The sequence below is a fragment of the Oreochromis aureus genome, linkage group 17 (genome assembly GCF_013358895.1).
Source record: "Oreochromis aureus strain Israel breed Guangdong linkage group 17, ZZ_aureus, whole genome shotgun sequence".
Taxonomy (NCBI): Eukaryota; Metazoa; Chordata; class Actinopteri; order Cichliformes; family Cichlidae; genus Oreochromis; species Oreochromis aureus.
The window spans coordinates 7,553,711-7,573,608 of NC_052958.1; the positions used below are offsets into that span (position 1 = coordinate 7,553,711).

The following is a 19,898-nucleotide window of genomic DNA, read 5'->3' on the forward strand; positions in this document are numbered from 1 at the left end:
AAAGCATATCGGAACTTCAAACATGACAAAGACACACATAGGCAAGAGCTTATGTGTGTCTTTAATCAAGATATTGGCCAAACATTTGCTGGCATAGACTAATGTATAGTCGAGCCGGACCAACGTATCAGCTAGCTAATATCATTGGACAATATCAGCGATTTGCTGATATGTGTATCAGCATTTGTAACTGCTGATAAAGGAAATTTTTAAAAGACGAGACAGAAGAAACACCTTTCAACCATGTCGTAAATGTTGATGTTGTGTAGTTTGTCCAGCAGAGGGCACTCTGCAACTTCCATGTTGACAACACGTTTCTGAAACCATAAAGTTTAGTTTTAAGCTGCATTGTCAAATTATTTTTAGAACAGACTCACTAATATCTTCACAAAATAAGTGTGAGGAAAATCTTTTTATGTTTCAAAATCTGATATATCGGTCTATATATCAGAATGAGAAATCACCAAATGTTAGTATGGCCTTAAAAGTCCTATGTTAGTCAGGTTCTAACGCATAGTACACATGAAATTTTGTTCAAATTGTGTGTAATGTGTGTAAAATATGTGTAAAACATGGTGAAGGTTCTGTCATTGTTTGGGAAACTTTTCAAAATTGATGCAATTAATGCAGAAAAGTACTGTGAGATTTTGAATCATCAGTAACATAACAACACCTGTTTGGCAACAATGTTTCAGCATGACAACAATCCCAAACACACTGCAAATGCATTAAATGCATATCTGGATGGAAAAGCGCACAGTGGAGCACTATTAGTCATGGTTTGGCCTCCCCAGATCAACATTATTAAAGCAGTGTGGGATCATCCTGACAGAATATGCAACAAAAGCATCAAACATCCAAAGAAGATCTTTATATGTCCTTCAAGAAACCTGGTGAACTATTCCTGAAGACTACTTAAAGAAATGACAATAAAACGTGCCTAAGAGAGTTCAGGCTGTGTTGAAGAATAAACGTGATCATACCAAATAATTGACTTCCAAGCTTGTTAGGATTATACAAGCTGTTTTTTTTTTGCTTCTTCCCATTTTCCTAGCAGAATAAAAAGAAATGATGGGTGACTCAAAACTGTTGCCCAACACTGTAAAGCAAGAGGGAAAAAGAAGTTTTTCTTTTGACTAGTATGAGAAAACATACAGTGAGACTTGACAACTTGAGCAGTTTAAAAAGTTAAGGAGTGAAAAGTGAGTTAAGTGTCTTTCAAAAATGCCCAGCCTCTCCTTTATTATGAGAAGCCCTGCACTGATGAACAACTATATCAGAGAGAGGGAGGAGAGCTGATGCACATGAATTCATATGCATGAGTGTTTGTATCAAGGATTTACAGATGGGTGAGCAATCAGAGAGACTATTGATTGGCGTAATGTGAGAACAACACAACAGCCTGCTACTTCATTCAGATGTCACTTTGAGTGGGGCGTGTGTATAAAAGGTAGGCGCATCGCACATAAACGTATTAAAAAATGAAAAGTACATCTTAACTTGAGGCTATTTTCTAATCAGTTTACATTCTGATGTCACATCCACACCTGGAATATTTCCTAACGGCAACTTTGAGGGCTGCAACACTACTGTGGTGACAAACTCTGCCAACCTCCAGACAGGAAGACATACAAACACCTGCCAAAATACTTTAAACCTTTTTGCGATTGTTCTTGCTACACTAAGACTGCAATTTGCTGCAGTGACAAACACACACACAGAAAGACAGACACCACCCTCACTTTCATAGCTGGTAAACATGTCTCTCTATCTTCAGCCCTGTTCTCTCTTTTACTGTTGTTTCCTTCAGTCTTTGTGTCACTATGTCATCGAGTCTGCCTGTTTTCTTCCCTCTTCTATCTAGGCCAACAGTTGTCCCTTACATTGGTGTGAATAATTAAAAAGTCCCACATACTGTAGGAGTGAATCTGAACCTGGTAGGAACTGGCTCTTAGCTGTTGTGTTTAAGGAAATGCAAAACCTTAGTGTGTCTGATTGTGATTTGTATTACATTTTGTATACTGCATGCAATTTGCAGCACTGTATGTTTGCGTGATAGCATGTGCCTCATGTCGCCTGCAGGGCAATTGTGTACGTGTATACACAAAGCTAGCTGAGTCTTCCTGACAGCACATGCATGCATATGCAGTCGGTTTAGTCCCCACGTCCAAGACTCTATCTGCTCAGTTAGGGTTTCGTGTTTGACCACAACTTCATTTCATGCCTCCATGTACACTGAAGGATACACTGTGCGTCTGCCTGGTATATGGTCTGGTCGGGCTGGTTTACGTGCTGCATGGCGATGGCGTGGGGGAACTCGTTGAGCATCCGCTGCTGGAACGCCTCCAGCCTCTCGTAGTCATGGCCTCGGCACACAAACTCCTTATTCTGCAGTGGAGGGTGGTTAGGAAAGAAGCAGCGTGGGGTTAGCTTGACATCTAGTGGGCACAGACTGAAACTGCAGCACCATCTGCAAACTCCACCAAGGACAGGGCCTGTTACATCATTAAATGGCACTGAATAAGACTTGCTGAATGTCACCTTCCACTGGTGGAGTCTTATATAAGAAAAGTTAATTCTTTCAGAAGCGCCGTTTCTTTTTTGAAGAGGGTGAAAGTATTATTCTCTTCAACTAGCTGTTCAAGACAAAGAGGGAATATGGTGATTTACATACCCGTAAGAAGAAAGGAAACTTCTTCCCATAGAATCCGACTCTGAAGAATTCAGGTTCTAATCTTTGCTGATCCATGATCTTGTCATAGAGAGACGCTTCCATCATCTGACAATAAAAGACAAAACTGCTTATAAACCAGTAGTGTCTAATCTGTTAGTTATATTGTGCATTTTTCTGACTGACCAGGGCATCATCAGGTTAAAAAAAAAAGGACTCCTCAAGCAGCATGCCCACAGCTTCTGGAACAACTTACCCTCATTTTACTCAAGTTCCTGTAGTCGTAGTACGACTCGTACTGGTCAGCAAGCTCTCTGCAAAGGATGATGCCATTCTCCCAACACTGAGGACACAAAAACACACACTTATTCCCTGTCACCTTCATCGTGACCAGTCTGACAGTTACAGACTGACCCGAAACCTACTTAACACTAAGACACTTGTTCTGCAGTGCTCACACAATCGGTCTCCACTGGATGGCACTGGCGAGTCAACAACGCCAGCAGACACAAACAACCTCTCCATGCAGGTACGTGCAGCACCGACCATCTCACTAATTAAGTGAAAAGCTTTCCTTTCCTGCTGCCTTCCACTCTGTGATCGGCAGCACTGGAAGGTGTCATAATTCGGGAATGTAAAGGATATTTGCACTACGAGTAAGGAGGGGCAGCATTTTTAACGATTTAAAGAGATCCCCCCCACCCCCCTGTGTTAGTGATGTGTTATTTTGAGAGGGTGAGAGTAGTTTTGTTTTGCCACTTCCCCCCTTCCCCTGAGAGTGCAGAGAAACAGCAAAGGTAGTTAGGATAACGAGATAAAACTGGAAAAGAGAAGTGAAGTTGGGATGATGAAAGAAAGCAACTCCTGAGAGACGAAAACAAAACAACAGCCTGGGAACCGTTTATCAAGTGAGAAACGCTGCATCCTGAATCAGCTGAGCTCTGTTTGCGCTCACATTTCTCACTGATGAGATTATTTTAGCTAAATGCGGCGCCATCAGAGCGAATCATGCTTTAACAGTCAGCGTGGCCATCATCGCCATCTGAGAGGAACAGCGTGGAATACTGTGGGACAATATGAATCCCACTCTAATTACAGCCACCCGCAATTCCCCCGATTAAGTGGAAGAGGTGCTGCTACCTCTAGTCAACGTCACAGTTCATAACAGATAGAAATATCTCTTCTTGGCCCTCCTCTTCATTTTACGTGAATGATGTCATATCTACTAAACAAGCAGGAAAAGAAATTCTCTCATCTTTCACCCCGATGCGTCTGAGCCGACTATTAATGTTTTATGAAACTGTTGGTGCTTATTATTTTGAAATATACGTATTAATGGCCAGCATATATTTACTCTAGGAGAGCCATCAATAATATGCCTGCGCCTCTATTTCGTTGCCAGGTATGAAATAGAAATGCATTTAAATTAGAAGGCTCTTGAATATGCATGAGAAGCTGACGTGCTGCTGGGTATTAGCTTGGCACAAATTCCTCTGAATAAAACTGAACATGCTGTTGCTTTACACTGGCACAGTACATTCACTGGCATTTAGCGGTGTTATAGGGAACCAGTTGTCCTGCTGGTGTTTGAGCTCAGCTTACTTCCTTCATTCTACCTTGCCAGTGTGCTAGAAACGTCACAGATTACATCACATAACAAATGTTCTGGTTTCTGTAAAGTCAAATGCAAACGCATTGGACGGATGACTGTGGAGGAAAAACTGGCGCTTTCCAGCTTACCTTCCCCCTGTCGAAGTTCTGGATGATAGTGAGATGCAAATATTCTTTCCTTTGCCACTCGCTCTGCATGGGGTAGTTGAGGAACTCTCTGAGCGGCCTGTCTGACCATTCCAATAACTCGTCATAGAGCAGCAGGGTGTAGGATGCCTCTGTGAGCATACACAGAGAAAAACAGCATATTAATTTACATTTAGCAGCTTGTTTTTTTTCTTGTTTAAAGAACCTGTGAAGGATTCAGTGTCTCAAATACTGATGAATAAACTGAAGCAGAAGAACATGAACAGATGACAACATGAAAGCACATTTCAATAATCATCATACAGTATGTGTTCAGACCAGGGGTTAAAGTGGGACGGACCTATCTGGAACTGCAATCCCACACCTTTGATTAATGACCAATTAAATCTGATAGGCAGTGAGCTTGAATTTCATATGCTGCAGTCAGCCTGTGCTTCCAACTGATGCCACAGAAACCATTAAATCACCCCATGGTCACACCTGCATGCAGCGTTTTTTACCCCCCTTCTCTCCCCTGTTGCAGTTGTGGTTAATGCTTACATGTCATATTCTGATTTACATGAGATTTATTTTTACATTTTTAATCCAAATGTGTGTAAAATCTATGATCTTCATCAGTCTAAATAATGCATATTATGCATGTGTTTTTCTTATTTTAAACATCTGTGGATATTCTGGCCTATTTCATAAGAGAAACATAACACGTTTTTTTGTCTATCCCTTTCTTTATTGGGTGAGTAAAACCAGGAGACCATACTGCTAAAAATGTAAAACATTAATGCGGTCAAAAGTGAACGCAGCCCAACAATTCCCTCTGAGCAAGCACTAGGTGACAGTGGGGAGGAAAAACTCCCTTTAAACAGGAAGAAACCTCCGGGAGAATCAGGCTCAGTGAGGGCCAGCGATCTGCTGCGACTGGTTGGGGTTGAGGGTGAAAAACAGAAAGAAAAAGGATGAAGAAGGGAGATTAGGAGGAGGTTAGGAGTGAGGAGAGTTGGTAGGAGGGAGAGGAAGACAAGGCTACTCCTCAGAATCAAGTGAGGAAGCAGCAGAGTCCCTCTTCTGGAAAAAGCGGAAACTAGGGCTCTTTGTTTTAAAGGATGAGGTTTTTCATGTCTTTCATTGTGTCTGCATTTTACGTCTCACGTTTCTTGTATCTTTTGTCAAGTTCTTCTGGTTTTGCTTGTTTTTCTTCAAGCTTTTCATTCAGTTCTTTAGACTTTGCCTCCTGTATTAGCTTTGGCCCGTGCATGTCTGCATTTCTCTGTTGCACTTTGTTGCACATGCCTTCTAACTCCTTATTTCTCCTCTGCATTTCCTGAAGCGTACACTGCAGGTCTTCATGTGTTCTCTCTTGTTCTTGATTTTGCGCCTGCATTTCAGTATAAACTGTATTTTTTCTTAGCATTTCATTGAACCTACACTCCATCTTTGAACATCTTTTTTCATTCTAGTTCAATGGTTTTGTCCTTCATTCTTTTTTAAAAATACCTGCAGTTCTAGATTTCTCCTCTCAAAGTCTTGGAAAAATCTAGAGAATCTGGAGAAATTCAGCTTCTTTCTGATTTTCTTGCACTTTTTCTTGAAGTATTTCTGCATTTTTGTGTAGTGCTATTTCGAGCGATACTTGCAAGCCTTCATTGTATTTTTCGATGTTCTGAAACTTAACAGTCAATTTCTTTCTGTTTTATGTCCTGTTGGCCCTTCTCTTGCAGAGTTTCTTTCTTTCTTTTTTTTTTTTTTTTACCAGGCCTTCATCAAACTTCATTTTCAGCTCCTGATTCTTTTCCTCCATCTCCTCATTAATATCTTCCATTTCATGAAGCTGGCAGGAGATTTCTCTTAATTGAGCGCTGTTTTTCTTGTTTTCTCACATCAGGTTAATAATTTGTTGCCGTATTTGACTAAACATCATTCCCCAGCCTTCATTTATAATCTGCATGTTGGGCTGATACTGTGTATTTTTAATTTGTTGGTCTTGTCTATTCATGGGAAATTCATTGTGCGTTTCTCCCAAGTGTTTATTTTGGGCCTCCATTTGTCTAAACTTCTCTAGTTGAATTTTCTCTTGTTGCATTTGTTTAATCCTGTTCTTTAGATTTTGATTTTACATCCTACTTTCAGCTAACGCTCTATGGATGGATAAAATATCAACTGGGGAATGTGATGTGAACTGTATTTTATACATTTGGGAATTGTCCTCAAATGAGGTGCGAGTAGTTGTAGTTTCATTGCTGTCGTTATTTTGTACTTTTGCTTCTTTGGCAAATTTGCCAGCGGCAGCCAAATCATTGTAAACACAGAGCCCTTCACTGGTGAAAAGATAAAAAGCAGCAGACTGTATGAGGCAAGTAGCAGGCAAAAAGCCTGAGTAAGGGAAAGATATTAAACCAGACAGCAAGTTGGGAACATATGCATTTTCATGATAAATCTTTGAGAGTGATGGCGTCCAACTTTTGGCTTTTGCAGATAAAATATATTTGAACGAGGTGAAAGTTATTTTTCTTTGCTGCCTGTTAGCATGCTATTCCTTCGTGTTCTTTACTAAAAGCCACCGATAGCTAAGATAACATTTTGTAACTGTAACTAATATTTTGTATTTTATATGTATGTGTTTTTGTTTGTTTGTTTGTTTTTTTGTTTTGTTGTGTAAGCCAATGTTTCTGTGGGTGTGCACTGGAGATGCGTGCAACTAGCTGACTAATCCTTGCTGTTGTCACTCGTCTGTATCGGATTTAACCGAGCTGTTTAATCTAACTGTTAAAATTTTAATTGATGCCCAATGCCGGTAAATTGTGTCCAAAATGTTGTGAAGCCATCTGCCACCAGATGGTGCATCATTGTTGAGAAAAGCCATGAATCTGTTAATCTACACCTGATCTACTTGTTAACATTATTAGAATGAGATCACAGATACAAGCTGTGGAAATGAGGTTTCTCAGAAAGGTGGATGGGCTCTGCCTTAGCATTAGGTGAGGAGTTCATTCAATTGGAGGGCTTCAGAGTAGAACCGCTACTCCTCCACATCGAAAGGAGACCGCTAAGGCTGCCGCCTCCTGGGTAAGGTGTTCCGGTCGAGCATGTCCTAACATGCGTAGACCCCAACATGTTGACAAGATTACATCTATCGGCTGGTCTAGGAAAGACTCCCCGGATAAGCTGAAGGAGGTGGCAAGAGGGAGGTCTGGGCTTCCCTGCTGGCCCCGCGACCTGACTTCAGATGAGTGGAAGAAAATGGCTGGATGATTTATTATTTTGTTATTTTAGATTTTAACAAGTGGTTGTCATATGGTTGTTATATAAAATTTTCAAACAGCATGCATCATTCATAATGCACAGCACAATGCACCACAACTTTCAGTTGCAATTTATTAGCTTTTTGGATGTTTATTTTGTCATATTTTAGTAACACATGAAAGTGTAATGTTTATATTTCACAATGCAAGGTGCAGCATAGCTATGATTCATTATTGGAGAATGTGATAAATGGTTTAAAATGCCTTGGTTATTAGTTTTTGACACTTTCCACTGAACAGTTATCAAATTTAACCCAATAACGGGGGTCTGTTTTTTTTCCCGTTTAGTCGACTAAGAAATTAGTGATGGCTCAGGTAACATCTTCTTATATATTGTAGAATGTAGCTGGCTAAATCCACAAAGTTTAGTAAACCTCAGAACCAGCAGCAGGAAAAGCTGCAAAAAGAAAAACAAATTAAAAACCCTACTGGACCTCACAGTGGGAATTACGTAATGACTTATTTCTGTCCCCTTACAGTAGACCTGACGATTCCCTGCCAAATCCCAACTTAAAGCCCTGGTTATGACAAACAGTAAAACAGCAATAATGCATCACCCACGCTCAGCCACACTGTACAACAAGGCAGTATATTCCTTTCAATGTACCTGTGTAGTTTTGTGCTTTCAGATGCAGATCATACAGTTTGTGAATGTAGCGGATGTACATCTCCTCTTTGTTCAACTCTGTTTTGTAGAAGTTCTGCCAGGAGCAGTCGATGATACAATGAAAAAACACAAGAGAAAGAGGGAAACATTAGCAGAGAGACCATCATAACCATTAGAGAGGGAATTTAAAGAAGTAATGAGGGCATTTAAAAGTGGTGCAACAATATAGTTCAGCTGCTGATTTGCAGGGTCCTTTTGATCCCTCTGCCTACACACTGAGGTCCTCTTGCACATAACTCCAGTTAAGTAAGAAAAAAAAAACCACACAAAAATACTCAATTATCCTCTATATATTACATATGTTTTACTTTTTCATCATTTTGAATTAAAAAGGTAATAACTTCAGAGTTGAATAGAAGATAAACATTAACATATTTGCCTGACACAGTTTAAGGTACTCACCAGTAAACTGACAGTACATCCGATCTTTTTGCCATCCACTTCTCCCAACTTCATACAATCCCTGCAATAGAAACATTGAGAATTTGACTAAAAAGACTAAGCATGTGTGTCTCTGTAAGTATTTGTGAACGTGTGTGCATGCTCACCTGTAGTCTAGCAGCCTTTCCATTAAACGGGTGACGGTAGCGATCAGAGAGATCCCGCTCTCCCTCCAGGTCTCTCTCTCGATCTTCTTCAGCAGGCTGAAGGACAAATGAAGAGAGACAGAACAAGACAAAGATGTAAAGACCAAAAGAGACAGGGTGGGCAAAAGGGGGGGAAAAATAGATACGAAAGGATCGGCGATGGAAGAAACAACTAAGAAAGGAAAGGAGGCGAAGCAAAATTAATAGCAGTCACACCGGTGTCACCTATGCTTGTTGGCCTGCCTACAGGGGCTTAAGAAAGAAAAAGCACAAAGGTGGCTAAAAAAAATTACAACACCTTATTTACAGTTATGCCACCAAAAACAGGTTTTTATAGAATTAAGGGCAAACACACAACAGCCAAAATACTGAAGCTGTTTATTCTTCTTCTTTTTTGTAATTGCTCCACATTTCCCCTCACACAGACGACACTGAGAGAACAAAGAGGAGGGTGTCTTACCTAGGGTACGGACCAAACAGAGGAATTCTACTCCAGGCGGGAAGCATAGGCGGAATAAATTAATATTAATATTAGCACACACTCACACAGGTTAGTTTAGGGATTAGTGGAAAAAGAAAAAACAATAATCATGAACTAAAAGTAGGCTTAAATCATTAAAAACAAAAGAAATTTGAAATTAAACATAAAAAAGTGTTAATAATAACCAATTATGCATGATTGCAATATAGCGCACACTATAAGTACTGAACTTTAATAAAATGCAGAGGCACTGCGGCTCATATTTTGTAATGTTTCACGTGTACAAATGGTGGGAAAGAGAATGATCGACTATGGAAGACAAAGGGATATTAGAAGTGGATCCATACTCATAAAATTGATCACACTTTGATTTGCGGCTGTGCGACAGCAGAAGAGTGAATCGGAAATACGACTTCATTTAATGCAACAATGTAGTTTTCTTTTCCTTCTTCTTTTAAAGTTGAAATGCAAGATTTTTGCTTTGAAAGCTTCAAATACTAGCAGCCCAGAGTGAAGGGCGACATAAAAATATGAACAGAAAAGAAGCAGGGATCAAGATACGCACACACTCAGGTGAACACACACACACACACATATATATATGAAAAGGGGTGCACAAACACTAAGCATGCAGGGGTACAAACCTGGAAACTCAAGGACAGACAAAAGGAGTTGACCAAAGAGGAGGTGTGAGTGACGATGAAGGTGATTAAATGCCCATCACTTACCTCTCACTGCTTGAAAAATATGCTTTACATAAGCAATTTCAAATACAAAACTACCTATTGTATACTTTTATAATAATGACATGTTTGTTACTTTAAAAGTAAGCCTGCAGCTTTCTGTGTTGCTTCCCTCATTAACTACACGCTCTGAAAGCAACCTAACCCATTTAATGGCTTTCTTTATTGAAGTATAAGAGGCCTTTTCAGAGCTGTAACGCTGCTATCTGTGCTCTGGGTTTTCAGGGTTAAAGGCTAATTCTCAAAAGCAGAATACTTAGACACATTCACTTCCAGATAAAACGGCCATTTAGTGAGGCAAATGACCTGCGGATTGCAGCCCACGCAGATAATTTACCTGATGAAGCCTTGTGTGGGTTGCATCATTTAGGTAATTAGACCCCCATAAACAGCTATTTTCACTGGAAGTGCCCAGGTCTCCTAAACTAGCCTTCATGCACTTTCAAGTAGGTTTTTGCTGGGATTTTACTGTTTATTGTATAAATTAATTAATTAATTTAGAAAAAAAAAAGGCTTTAGCGGCAAATTATTTAACAAATTGCAGAGACTTTTCCTTCAAAAGTCTTTCTGAAAAATGCCTACTTTATTAGATTTTGTAACATTTCCTGACTCTTTTACCAACTCACATGCTGTTGAAGAGCTCCCTGTATGTCTCATCGCCTTTGCCTTCAGACATCAGGCTGTCCAGCTTGTCAATCAGCTTGGCCTCCACCTGTGAGGAAAAGCATTTAAAGCTCAGAGGCTCGCAATCTGAACAACACTGACATAATAAAGAAGAACGCAGAGCTTGATCTTAAAGTGTGCTGCATCAAAAAAGTAGACTTAATTATCTGAATGAGAATGCAGGATTCCCTTAAACTTGCAGTATTTGTAATGGCCAGCAGAGGGTGACTCCTCTGACTGAGAAAAATCTGACTGCTTATTAATCACTTGTTTTATTACCTGAATAGACATTTTACTAATGAGTTTTGAGTACTAGTTTATACAACGTGATATTTTTAGAGAATCGTTGATATTAAAGCAGGATATGCTTTAGGGAGTAAGTTTTGTGATTAACAAGACACTAATCGATCTCACGCCTCTGTCAATTTCTTTCGCAGTTAAAATTGTTAGAATTTACAGTTATGTGAAAAACTAAAGATGACCAAGTAGCTTGTAGAACCACCTTTAGCAACAAAAACGTTAGTAGTTTTCTGTAAGGCTCTGTCTGTCTCTTGCATTCACATACTTCAGTTCATATATTATACTAATTATTGTGGTTTCAGAAGTTTCAGAAATGTAACTAATATTATTATTTAGCAATGAGAATCATAACCAGCTATAAATGAATATAAATGTTTTAGAAAAAACTTAAACATAACACACACTGCAAGTTATATTTCCAATTATCCAGTAATATAGATGTGGCTTATTTTTGATTATGACAAGGATGAATTTAGCTTTCAGTGACCTTTGCAACTAACAGTTAAAGCCACGATTAAATAGTTCTGAGTTGGTGAATGGATTTCTGTGAAACAGCAGCACGCAGTACCTGCTTAAAATTGCCACTGCGTCTTTGCTCCCAGTCCATCATGTCATGGAAAATGGGGATCATGACATTTCTCAGATCAGGTTGAGGCACCAGCGTCACCTCCAGGAACGGCCCAATCATTGCTGGGATGAAGTTCAACTTATGTTCACCTGGAAGAAAGATACAGATCGACACAGAGGTCAGGCTTTCACTTTATCCCTGCACACAGCATATTGTTTATGTCAGAGACAATTTACCCAACTCTGGAAAGGTGTCTTCCTTCAAAACCTTTGCAATAAATCCTGCTCTAGCAGTTCATGAAGTTCCCAAAAGCCCCAAAACTTTCTGTTTTGATTGTTTTCTGCTACTCCCCCATCTTCTAATCATTTAAACAAACATTACACCTTTAAAAAAATAATGCCTCAGAAGTTTTTTTTTCTTTGGCTAACACAGCTCTGAAATCAAAAGGTCAAGTGGATTTCTCTCCTCTGTCCTCCCTTTTAGACAGATTCTGATAAAGTACACTTCACAAATTCCTTCCAATTTGGCTGAAGTGCTAAAGCGAAACAATTTAGAGTGCACAGTTTATTCCATTATTTTCAGCAGAAAGATGTAACGTTATTATTACTATCAAATAAAAAAGAAAGGAGGGGGGGGGGTTCCAAAGTGTACTTGAAAATGAGAAAAACCACACTTGAACAGTACGTTGGAAATTACCATAAAACAAAATTGCATCCATCCATCACAGAGTCAGAACAAAAGCATCCACATAAAGCAGACCAAGGCATCCAGTCTGTTGCCATGGTGACAAATGGTATAAAGAAGAAAAAAAGGGGGGTTTTTTTTAGATCCCATCAGCTCAAGTACAGAGAGTTGTTTGCTTTGTTGCATCACACAGATTCCAAGAGCTCTACTTTTGCACCAGAGGAGCAATAAATATGAATAAATAAAAACAGGATTTAGATAGTTTCAATATCACCACAGGACTTTAAGAGATCCAGCTATTGCTGAAATGGAAGACAGACAGTAGCACTTATAAGTACCTGCAGATATGCCATGTACGTCATTAGGTTAAAATCCCTTCACAAATTTCTTTCCAAACATTTAGGTCCTGCATCAGCAAATCTTTTACTTTTTTTCTTTCTGTGCACTTTTCAGCTTTTTTTCGGCCTCTTTTCCTTTATGAGCACTATGGAGGCTGTAGTGCCATTTATAAATGAAAATTTGGTCCGCATGATGGCCCACATTGTTACACATCATGCAGATCCATCCATATAATGATCAAGCTGGAATCCAGCAAAGGAGTGAATTGCAAAGCACAATGAGACGGATCCCGTGCACAGAAACATTGAGTAAGTACTCAGTAAGTATCTCTTGTGAATATGCCACATGAAGGACGATGAGCTTAACAACTTTCTCCATCATGGGTCTAGCCCATGTTGAGGAATAAGATGTGCGCCATGATGAGCACTGACACGTTTTTCCATTCTATCACCTTACCTAAATTCTGCCACATGCTGAAGATCTCACAGCCCATCATCACCCTCATGTCTCCATATCTGCATGATAAAAAAACAAAACAAAAAAACAACAACAAAATGCGGTTAAAAATGTGTGCACATACTGATGGAAGCTGTAGAACAGCATGTTAAGCAGTCATTAGAGTGAGTGTACACTGTGTGTCCAGCTGTGTTGAGGTTCTTGACAGACAGGAGGAGCAAGATAGAGCGGCTTGTTGAGTAGGCGTGTGGCTCATTACAGACTGCTCTAACGCATCCAGCAAAGAATACCGAGCATTTGCAAATAATCAGCACTTACTTTTCCAGTATTTTCTTTCTCTTGGACGGAGAGAAGGATTCAAGTTGAAGACAGGGCTGGTTGATAAATATTACAGACAGGTAGAAATATGAATCCCACACCTGCAATAAAAAAACATCACCTTGTTAACGTACACAACCTCCTGACTTTAACCTACAAAAGTGTCTACCTCCGTGTGGGCACACAGTAACTTACTATCAGACATAATACTGATAGGACAAACATCCTTACTTTACATCATTTTCATTAAGCCAATAGCAGCAGCAGCAGCACTAGACACTAGACTCAAACATCTCAAAATGTTTATGAAAACAACAAACCATCACAAATCAGTTTAAAAACTCTACAAAAGCCAAAATGCACTGGTGGTCTAGAATTACCCTTTTTTTTTCTACTTTATCTACTTCATTTCTGTATGTTTCAAAATGGATCAAATCAAGCTTGTTAGATAGTCCATGACTGTACCACATAGAAAAAATACTGAAACCAGATTAAGTCACTGATGTTGGTGTAAAGTATATTTACTGTTCTTTCTTCTGTTTTTCAGCTTTCAGCTCACTGCTGCACAGTCTGCGCTAAGCATCTGAATAATGGTATTAGCTCGATTTTATATCCATGTTTCAGTTTTTGTGATGTGTGATGAACTTCCATATTATATATGTGTCTGTCTGTGTGTCAGTGGTAAAGTAATGCAGCAGACTTTTAAAAGAATTGAAGCTATTTTGACATTCAGACTTCTGAAGCACTGCAGCACTGTTCAGACAACACACACACAAAGCCTGCCACCTTTCCTTACCTTGTAGTCAAACTTGTCATTGAGGAAGTTTTTCCTCAGAGCGTCAGAAAGGTAGAGGACAGTTGTGATGATGACACTAAAAGAACAAAAAGAGACACAGAAAGCAAGAGGTGGAGAAGATTACTACTGTGTCACCTTGGAGGGGAATCTGTCATTTCCATTCTGCACTGCTAAAGGAAAATACGAGCAGAGAGGCAAAACCATGAACAGCTATGGCATAACATTTTTAAGTTACACTTTTCTGTCCGACAAAACTTTTTATTATGAAAAAACTGTTACTTGTTTTTCCAGACAATAATATGGATGGATAAGCACTGCATTTACTCTCATATTAAATGAGCAGACTACATTCAAATCTCTCCATCTTCTGAAGCTTTTTGTGCGATCAAAATCAAGTGTTAACTGAGAGAACCAAGGTTGAATATTTTAGCAGATGAAAGCACACAAACAGAATAAACGACTAGTTGCGAGTGAGATGCATACTGCATATCTGCATGAGCCTCTGATTTCCTGTCTGTCCTGATTGGTGTCCTCTTCCTGCTTTCCTTGATTTGTTTGCGTGTGTGTTCTTACTTGTTCGTGACCAGTCTCATGACAGTCCAGTCTTTAGGGAACATTTCTGGTCGGATTAGGATCCTGAAGACTGTAAAGATATGAAGGAGGAAATCCTGCAACACAAACACATGCAAACCCACACCAAGACACATTAAGTTTGTTACTCAGTAAAGAGTTATTGCAGAAGAAAGATTCAGGATGGAGCTTATTTTTGACAACCATTTACGATCCTATTATATATTGGGTATAATTAAAAATATATAAAAGAAATGTCTGTGTTTTGTGGCCATTTTAATATTTTCTAGCTATAAGCTACTTCTTGACTTCTCTTTATCTCTGCACGCTCTGTGGGGAAAACAAACAACCTAAAACTTCACTGTAGCTCCTTTTCCCATTTCTACCTACTCAGACAAACTTAGATCGGCTGGTTTTCCATTAACGAACAAGATGCTCTTATGACTCATCGAGTGACACCACTGATCAGCCAATTGGTGGCATGCAGTCTGACAAGATCACATTTTAGAACCTGCTTGGATCGCTTTGGATCCCTGGCTGCGCAGGTACTATGACCTAATGGAAAACCCTAAAACCCGTGGTGAGCTGTGGCGAGTTGATCCAAGTAGGTACTAACGGAAAAGGGGCTCATGTCTCTTTTCCAGTGTGAACCACATTAAATCTGCTCAGAGTTAGTATGAAGGTAGAACAACTTCCTCTGCATCTGTCCATGGTGCTGAAGTCTTCCTGGACTTAACTCAATTACAATGGATCACTTTATTGTTAATGGTGAAATTTCTTGTTAGGAGAAAACTGATTTATTGACTTAGATTTTTATTCACAGTTGCTGAGGTGCAGAATAAGGCTGCTACAGTATTAATCTTACCAATGTTAATATCAGCTCTGTTTAAGGAGACTACACTGCACATAAACATCTGATCCTAACACTTCTCAAGTGTTAAGGCAAATGCAAATCTACTATGTAACTATGTACATATCATAAGGATGTGCAGTGTTGTCAACTGTAATAATATTATACACTCAAAGTCTGAGCCTCTAGAAAGATGTGCTGCACATGTGAACGGAGTAAATCTGGTTTCATCTGCGTTTTTCACTTTTGTTTTACCACCAAACCCAGCATCAGGGTTCACTTAGTAAACTCTTAAACTTTTTTTGATGCATGAATCAAAAATAGAACTCACAAAAAGCACATTACTTCTGTTAACATTAATTCCCAATAGAGTAAACCCATGAACTTAATAACTTTGTCTCTTATTTTTCCTGCTGCTCTATTCTACACAATTTGTAGAAATTGTAGTAATGCATCAACAGGCATTAATTATAATCTTTTACTTTTAGACTTGCAGACAGAAACAATCAGGAGTAGAGAATAAGATAAAGTATCACTACAGACAGACAGATATGGATGGAGGGAAAGAGAGAAAGATGGCGTGGTCTTACCCTCAGGTCGTCTTTGCTGCTGAACGCCTGCAGCAGCTTCTGATAGTGCTTGTCACTCATCTGTCGCAGAAGCGCCAACAAACATGCCACAAATTCTCCCTGACAACACAACACATAATGAGAGGGAGAGGGAGAAGATGGAGCTTTAATGTTGTTGCATATTCAGGGCAAACTTTTCTTCTTTCTTTCCTTTTGGAGGAGAAATGAGAAGTTCAAAAAATAAGATCTATTGTGCTTTGAAAACAATAGTGGAACTAGTAAGAATTGTACACATGTTAACATGATTTTTAAAAGAATTTCCACTTTGACCTTCCTTCATCAGACAATGATGATCTGTCATCCACCTCACCATTCCCGCCATTCCAGAAACTCTGTTTATTAGTCTAATTACGCTTCTACATATTGTCAAGTCCTGTCATTTATAGCAGTAAGCTAGCTTACAAACACACACACACACAGTAAAACACACATACAGTGACATCCTGGAACTGTAGTCTCATGGAGGTTCCAGCAGGCTGGGGCCGGTTGCTAATTTCCAAGATGGTCCTCAGTAAAACTCCCAGCAGGCTTTCCACAATTAGCTCCACTTCCTCAGACACCACAGGCTCCTGGAGAGGGAAAAGAAAACACACCCATGTGAGAATGAATCGCAGGTCAAACTAACAGATTACCTTGAGAGAGTATTAGCCTTTAGAATAGAAGAAAAAAATGTGAATCTTGAATGTAAGAGCCCCTAAATTTCAAACAGACTCCATCTGTGCACTTATGTCCTCTTAAAGTTACCTGGCATTGTGCTGCAAGCACAACACTGAACCGTAATCAACAACCGACACCATTCTGCTTCCGAGCCAACGTCTACACCCCTCTCCGCCCCGCCACCGCTACCCTGTAATTCTATTTTCATCAGTTTTAATGAGTCTTGAACCAGAACGCGGACTGATAAGAAGTTTCAGGGCCACGCCGAACATTTTGAGACTATAAAACTTAACGAAGAAAGAGGAGAATGGAAACGAATAGAAGAAGGTAGAATACAAAAGACGTAGAGGCAGTTAAAGATGAAAAGAAACTCAAAGAGAGTGGTGAATAAACTGGTGTGTGTGTGCGTGTGTGTGTGTGTGTGTGTGCATGTGTATTTCTCTCTAGTCTCTACCCCTGACAAGACAGACAGGTCTTGGAAAGAGTGATAATGAGAAGGAGCTTCACTGGCACATTGACTGCCACTGCTGTCACTTCCCTTTAGATATGGTGCCAGTGGGTGCTCATGTGTGCACGCATTTGTGTATGTGTTTTTCTGGCTGCCTCTTCCACTACCTGCCTCCTTGGCAGGGACTGGTACAAGCCCGGCAACCTGAGCAGGTACACACAGACAGGCAAATCACACAAATACACACACACAGCTCAAAGTGACTGCCACTTTGACAGTGTCCATTGCTAAATTGATGGCTCTCATTACTGGACTGCACAGCTGCCAGTGTCCCTGTTACCAAGACTAATTGACCATATACACGCAACAAAGCAATCTGCTATTGCAGTGTACGGGCAACGAAACTGGTGTAGGACTAATTCCTGTGGTGTTGACTTTAATTATTTTGGGAGATATAATGGAAGGGATACTGTCATGCAGATTCTTGAAAAACATCAGGAATTGATTGCAACTGCACAAGTTTCTATGAAGCAATTACACCATATTATTTATGATTTTAAAAAGTTATTATTCTGACTTGGAGGTGCCAGTGATATTTGCTAACATTTTATAATAAGGCATGCAACTAAGGCTGTAATTACCCACTGATTAAATGGTGTATTTTATTGAAATTATAATGTCTTTATATTTACCTACAAGTACTTAACGGTGTATGCACTAGAATAAGGGGGTCACAAGTCAGATTTTACAGGAAACAAAGAACTTGGTATACTGCAAGTACATTTAAGTAGTCTGTAAGTCATTTTAAGTAACGCATAACTTCAGGTATTTTACACGAGAGGAAATAAAAGTTATACCTCAAGTAATTTCAAGCACTGCATAAATAGTTGTCATTTTTATGTAACTTCTTCATAATTTTATGGAAAAGCACAGGTCTGCAAATTTTGATGGTATTTTATTTTTTCTTGTTTGTCTTCAAAATTACCATGAAATTGTTATTATTTGTAGGTAAATATAATTTCATTGTAATTTCAAGTAATTAAAATTCCATTTAATTTCCATTGAATCAGCCCTTAGTTGTAGGAATTACGCCTTTAGTTGTACACCACATTTTAAAGCGTAACCAGATCTTTATGCAACAACACAATGATCTGGTGAATGACTGCAATGACTTAAAAAATTCTTGTTCAAAGTCAGGTGAGAAGAATAAGACTGTTGTGCGTCTTTGAGGTGTGACGCAATCCATCAAAAGCAACAAACTGGCAGATACCACCTTTAAGTTCCTCCCCGGAGCTCATGGGACCTCCTTCACTCTAAGAGAAGGGCAACCTTTCATCTTGAATTTAAATGTGAGAAAGAGGGTGAAGTCACAAGGAGCCCAATGTGGCAGACAGTGCCATCTTTAGGCTCGGAAGGAGCGATCTTACACCGAAAGCCACTGTTCGATCTGAGTTTAGTTGGACGTTTGCTCTCTGTGCTACTGAAGTCTACTGAAATAGTGGGATGCAGACAGGTGCAAATGGCCAGTGGGATCTCCAGCATCCAGGGGTGCAACTGCAAGGAATTGACTGGTCAAATTTAAAAAACTAAAAGCAAAGGCTCTAGTCAGGCCAGGCCAGGGACTTTTCTGGCGCTAACATTTAATAAAAACCTTAAACTGTTTTTTATTAATCAATAAAACAAAAAGAAAGAAATTCTAAAGACAGCTATAAGCTTTTAAGAGATTACACAAATTTGGGTTTTGAGCTTGAAATATGCTTTAGATGGATTTCATTACCTGAGCTTTTTTAGTCTAAGCTCAGTTAACCAGCCGTCTCAGTTTCCTCATCAGTAAGAAAGCCAGTGTATTTCCCAAAACACTGCAGTGTTTCTTTAAGGAAGCAGGGGGGCCTGACTAATGGCTCTCAGTTATGAGCGTAATACTCACCGCAGTGCCATTTTCCTCCTTCTTGATTAGAGAAAGCATGCTGGAGAGGATCTGGGCACACATGACCAGATCTCTCTGCTCCTGCATGTGGGCCTGTAGCACTCGAAGCACCACCGGCAACAGGATGCATCGTGACTCTACAGCACAAACACATCAAAGACTTAATGAAGTAGAAATAACAGAACGGGAACAACTAAGAAAATATTCTACATTCATTTCTCCGCGGGGCCATAATGTCTTGCTCTGCTTTCATGCTCAGTTGAAACATTATTGACTGGAACTAATGAAAATCTTGTATGACATTCATATGATTTGCATGAGGGATGTTTTTTCCCTGCTACATGCAGCCTTTGGGAGCGTGCTGGAAATAAAAAACTGACACAGTAATTTGCTTCAGTGTAAAACCCTTTATTAAGAACAGTTTAATAACTTGGAATTTGGCTCACTGCAGGGTAACAATTAGCTAAGGTGTGTTCTCAAATGGAAGTGC

The 19,898-nt window shown here is 39.5% G+C and overlaps 1 protein-coding gene across 4 annotated transcripts in view; it reads right to left on the minus strand.

Moving 5' to 3' along the window:
- Positions 1 to 19,898, minus strand: part of dock4b (dedicator of cytokinesis 4b) — a 138,539-nt gene that overhangs the window by 28,724 nt on the left and 89,917 nt on the right. For 3 of the 4 annotated variants that reach the window (XM_039601240.1, XM_039601242.1, XM_031750593.2), the window contains exons 24-40: positions 19,409 to 19,545; positions 16,811 to 16,945; positions 16,338 to 16,436; positions 14,901 to 14,995; positions 14,328 to 14,403; positions 13,532 to 13,632; positions 13,214 to 13,272; positions 11,735 to 11,883; positions 10,830 to 10,915; positions 9,440 to 9,466; positions 8,941 to 9,036; positions 8,795 to 8,855; positions 8,333 to 8,426; positions 4,412 to 4,560; positions 2,928 to 3,014; positions 2,675 to 2,779; positions 2,247 to 2,388 (exon numbers count right to left, since the gene is read on the minus strand). In XM_039601240.1, coding sequence (XP_039457174.1) covers positions 2,247 to 2,388; positions 2,675 to 2,779; positions 2,928 to 3,014; positions 4,412 to 4,560; positions 8,333 to 8,426; positions 8,795 to 8,855; positions 8,941 to 9,036; positions 9,440 to 9,466; positions 10,830 to 10,915; positions 11,735 to 11,883; positions 13,214 to 13,272; positions 13,532 to 13,632; positions 14,328 to 14,403; positions 14,901 to 14,995; positions 16,338 to 16,436; positions 16,811 to 16,945; positions 19,409 to 19,545 — 1,698 coding nt within the window. The remainder of the gene's footprint in view (positions 1 to 2,246; positions 2,389 to 2,674; positions 2,780 to 2,927; positions 3,015 to 4,411; positions 4,561 to 8,332; positions 8,427 to 8,794; positions 8,856 to 8,940; positions 9,037 to 9,439; positions 9,467 to 10,829; positions 10,916 to 11,734; positions 11,884 to 13,213; positions 13,273 to 13,531; positions 13,633 to 14,327; positions 14,404 to 14,900; positions 14,996 to 16,337; positions 16,437 to 16,810; positions 16,946 to 19,408; positions 19,546 to 19,898) is intronic. The other variant, XM_039601241.1, reaches the window with a different exon arrangement.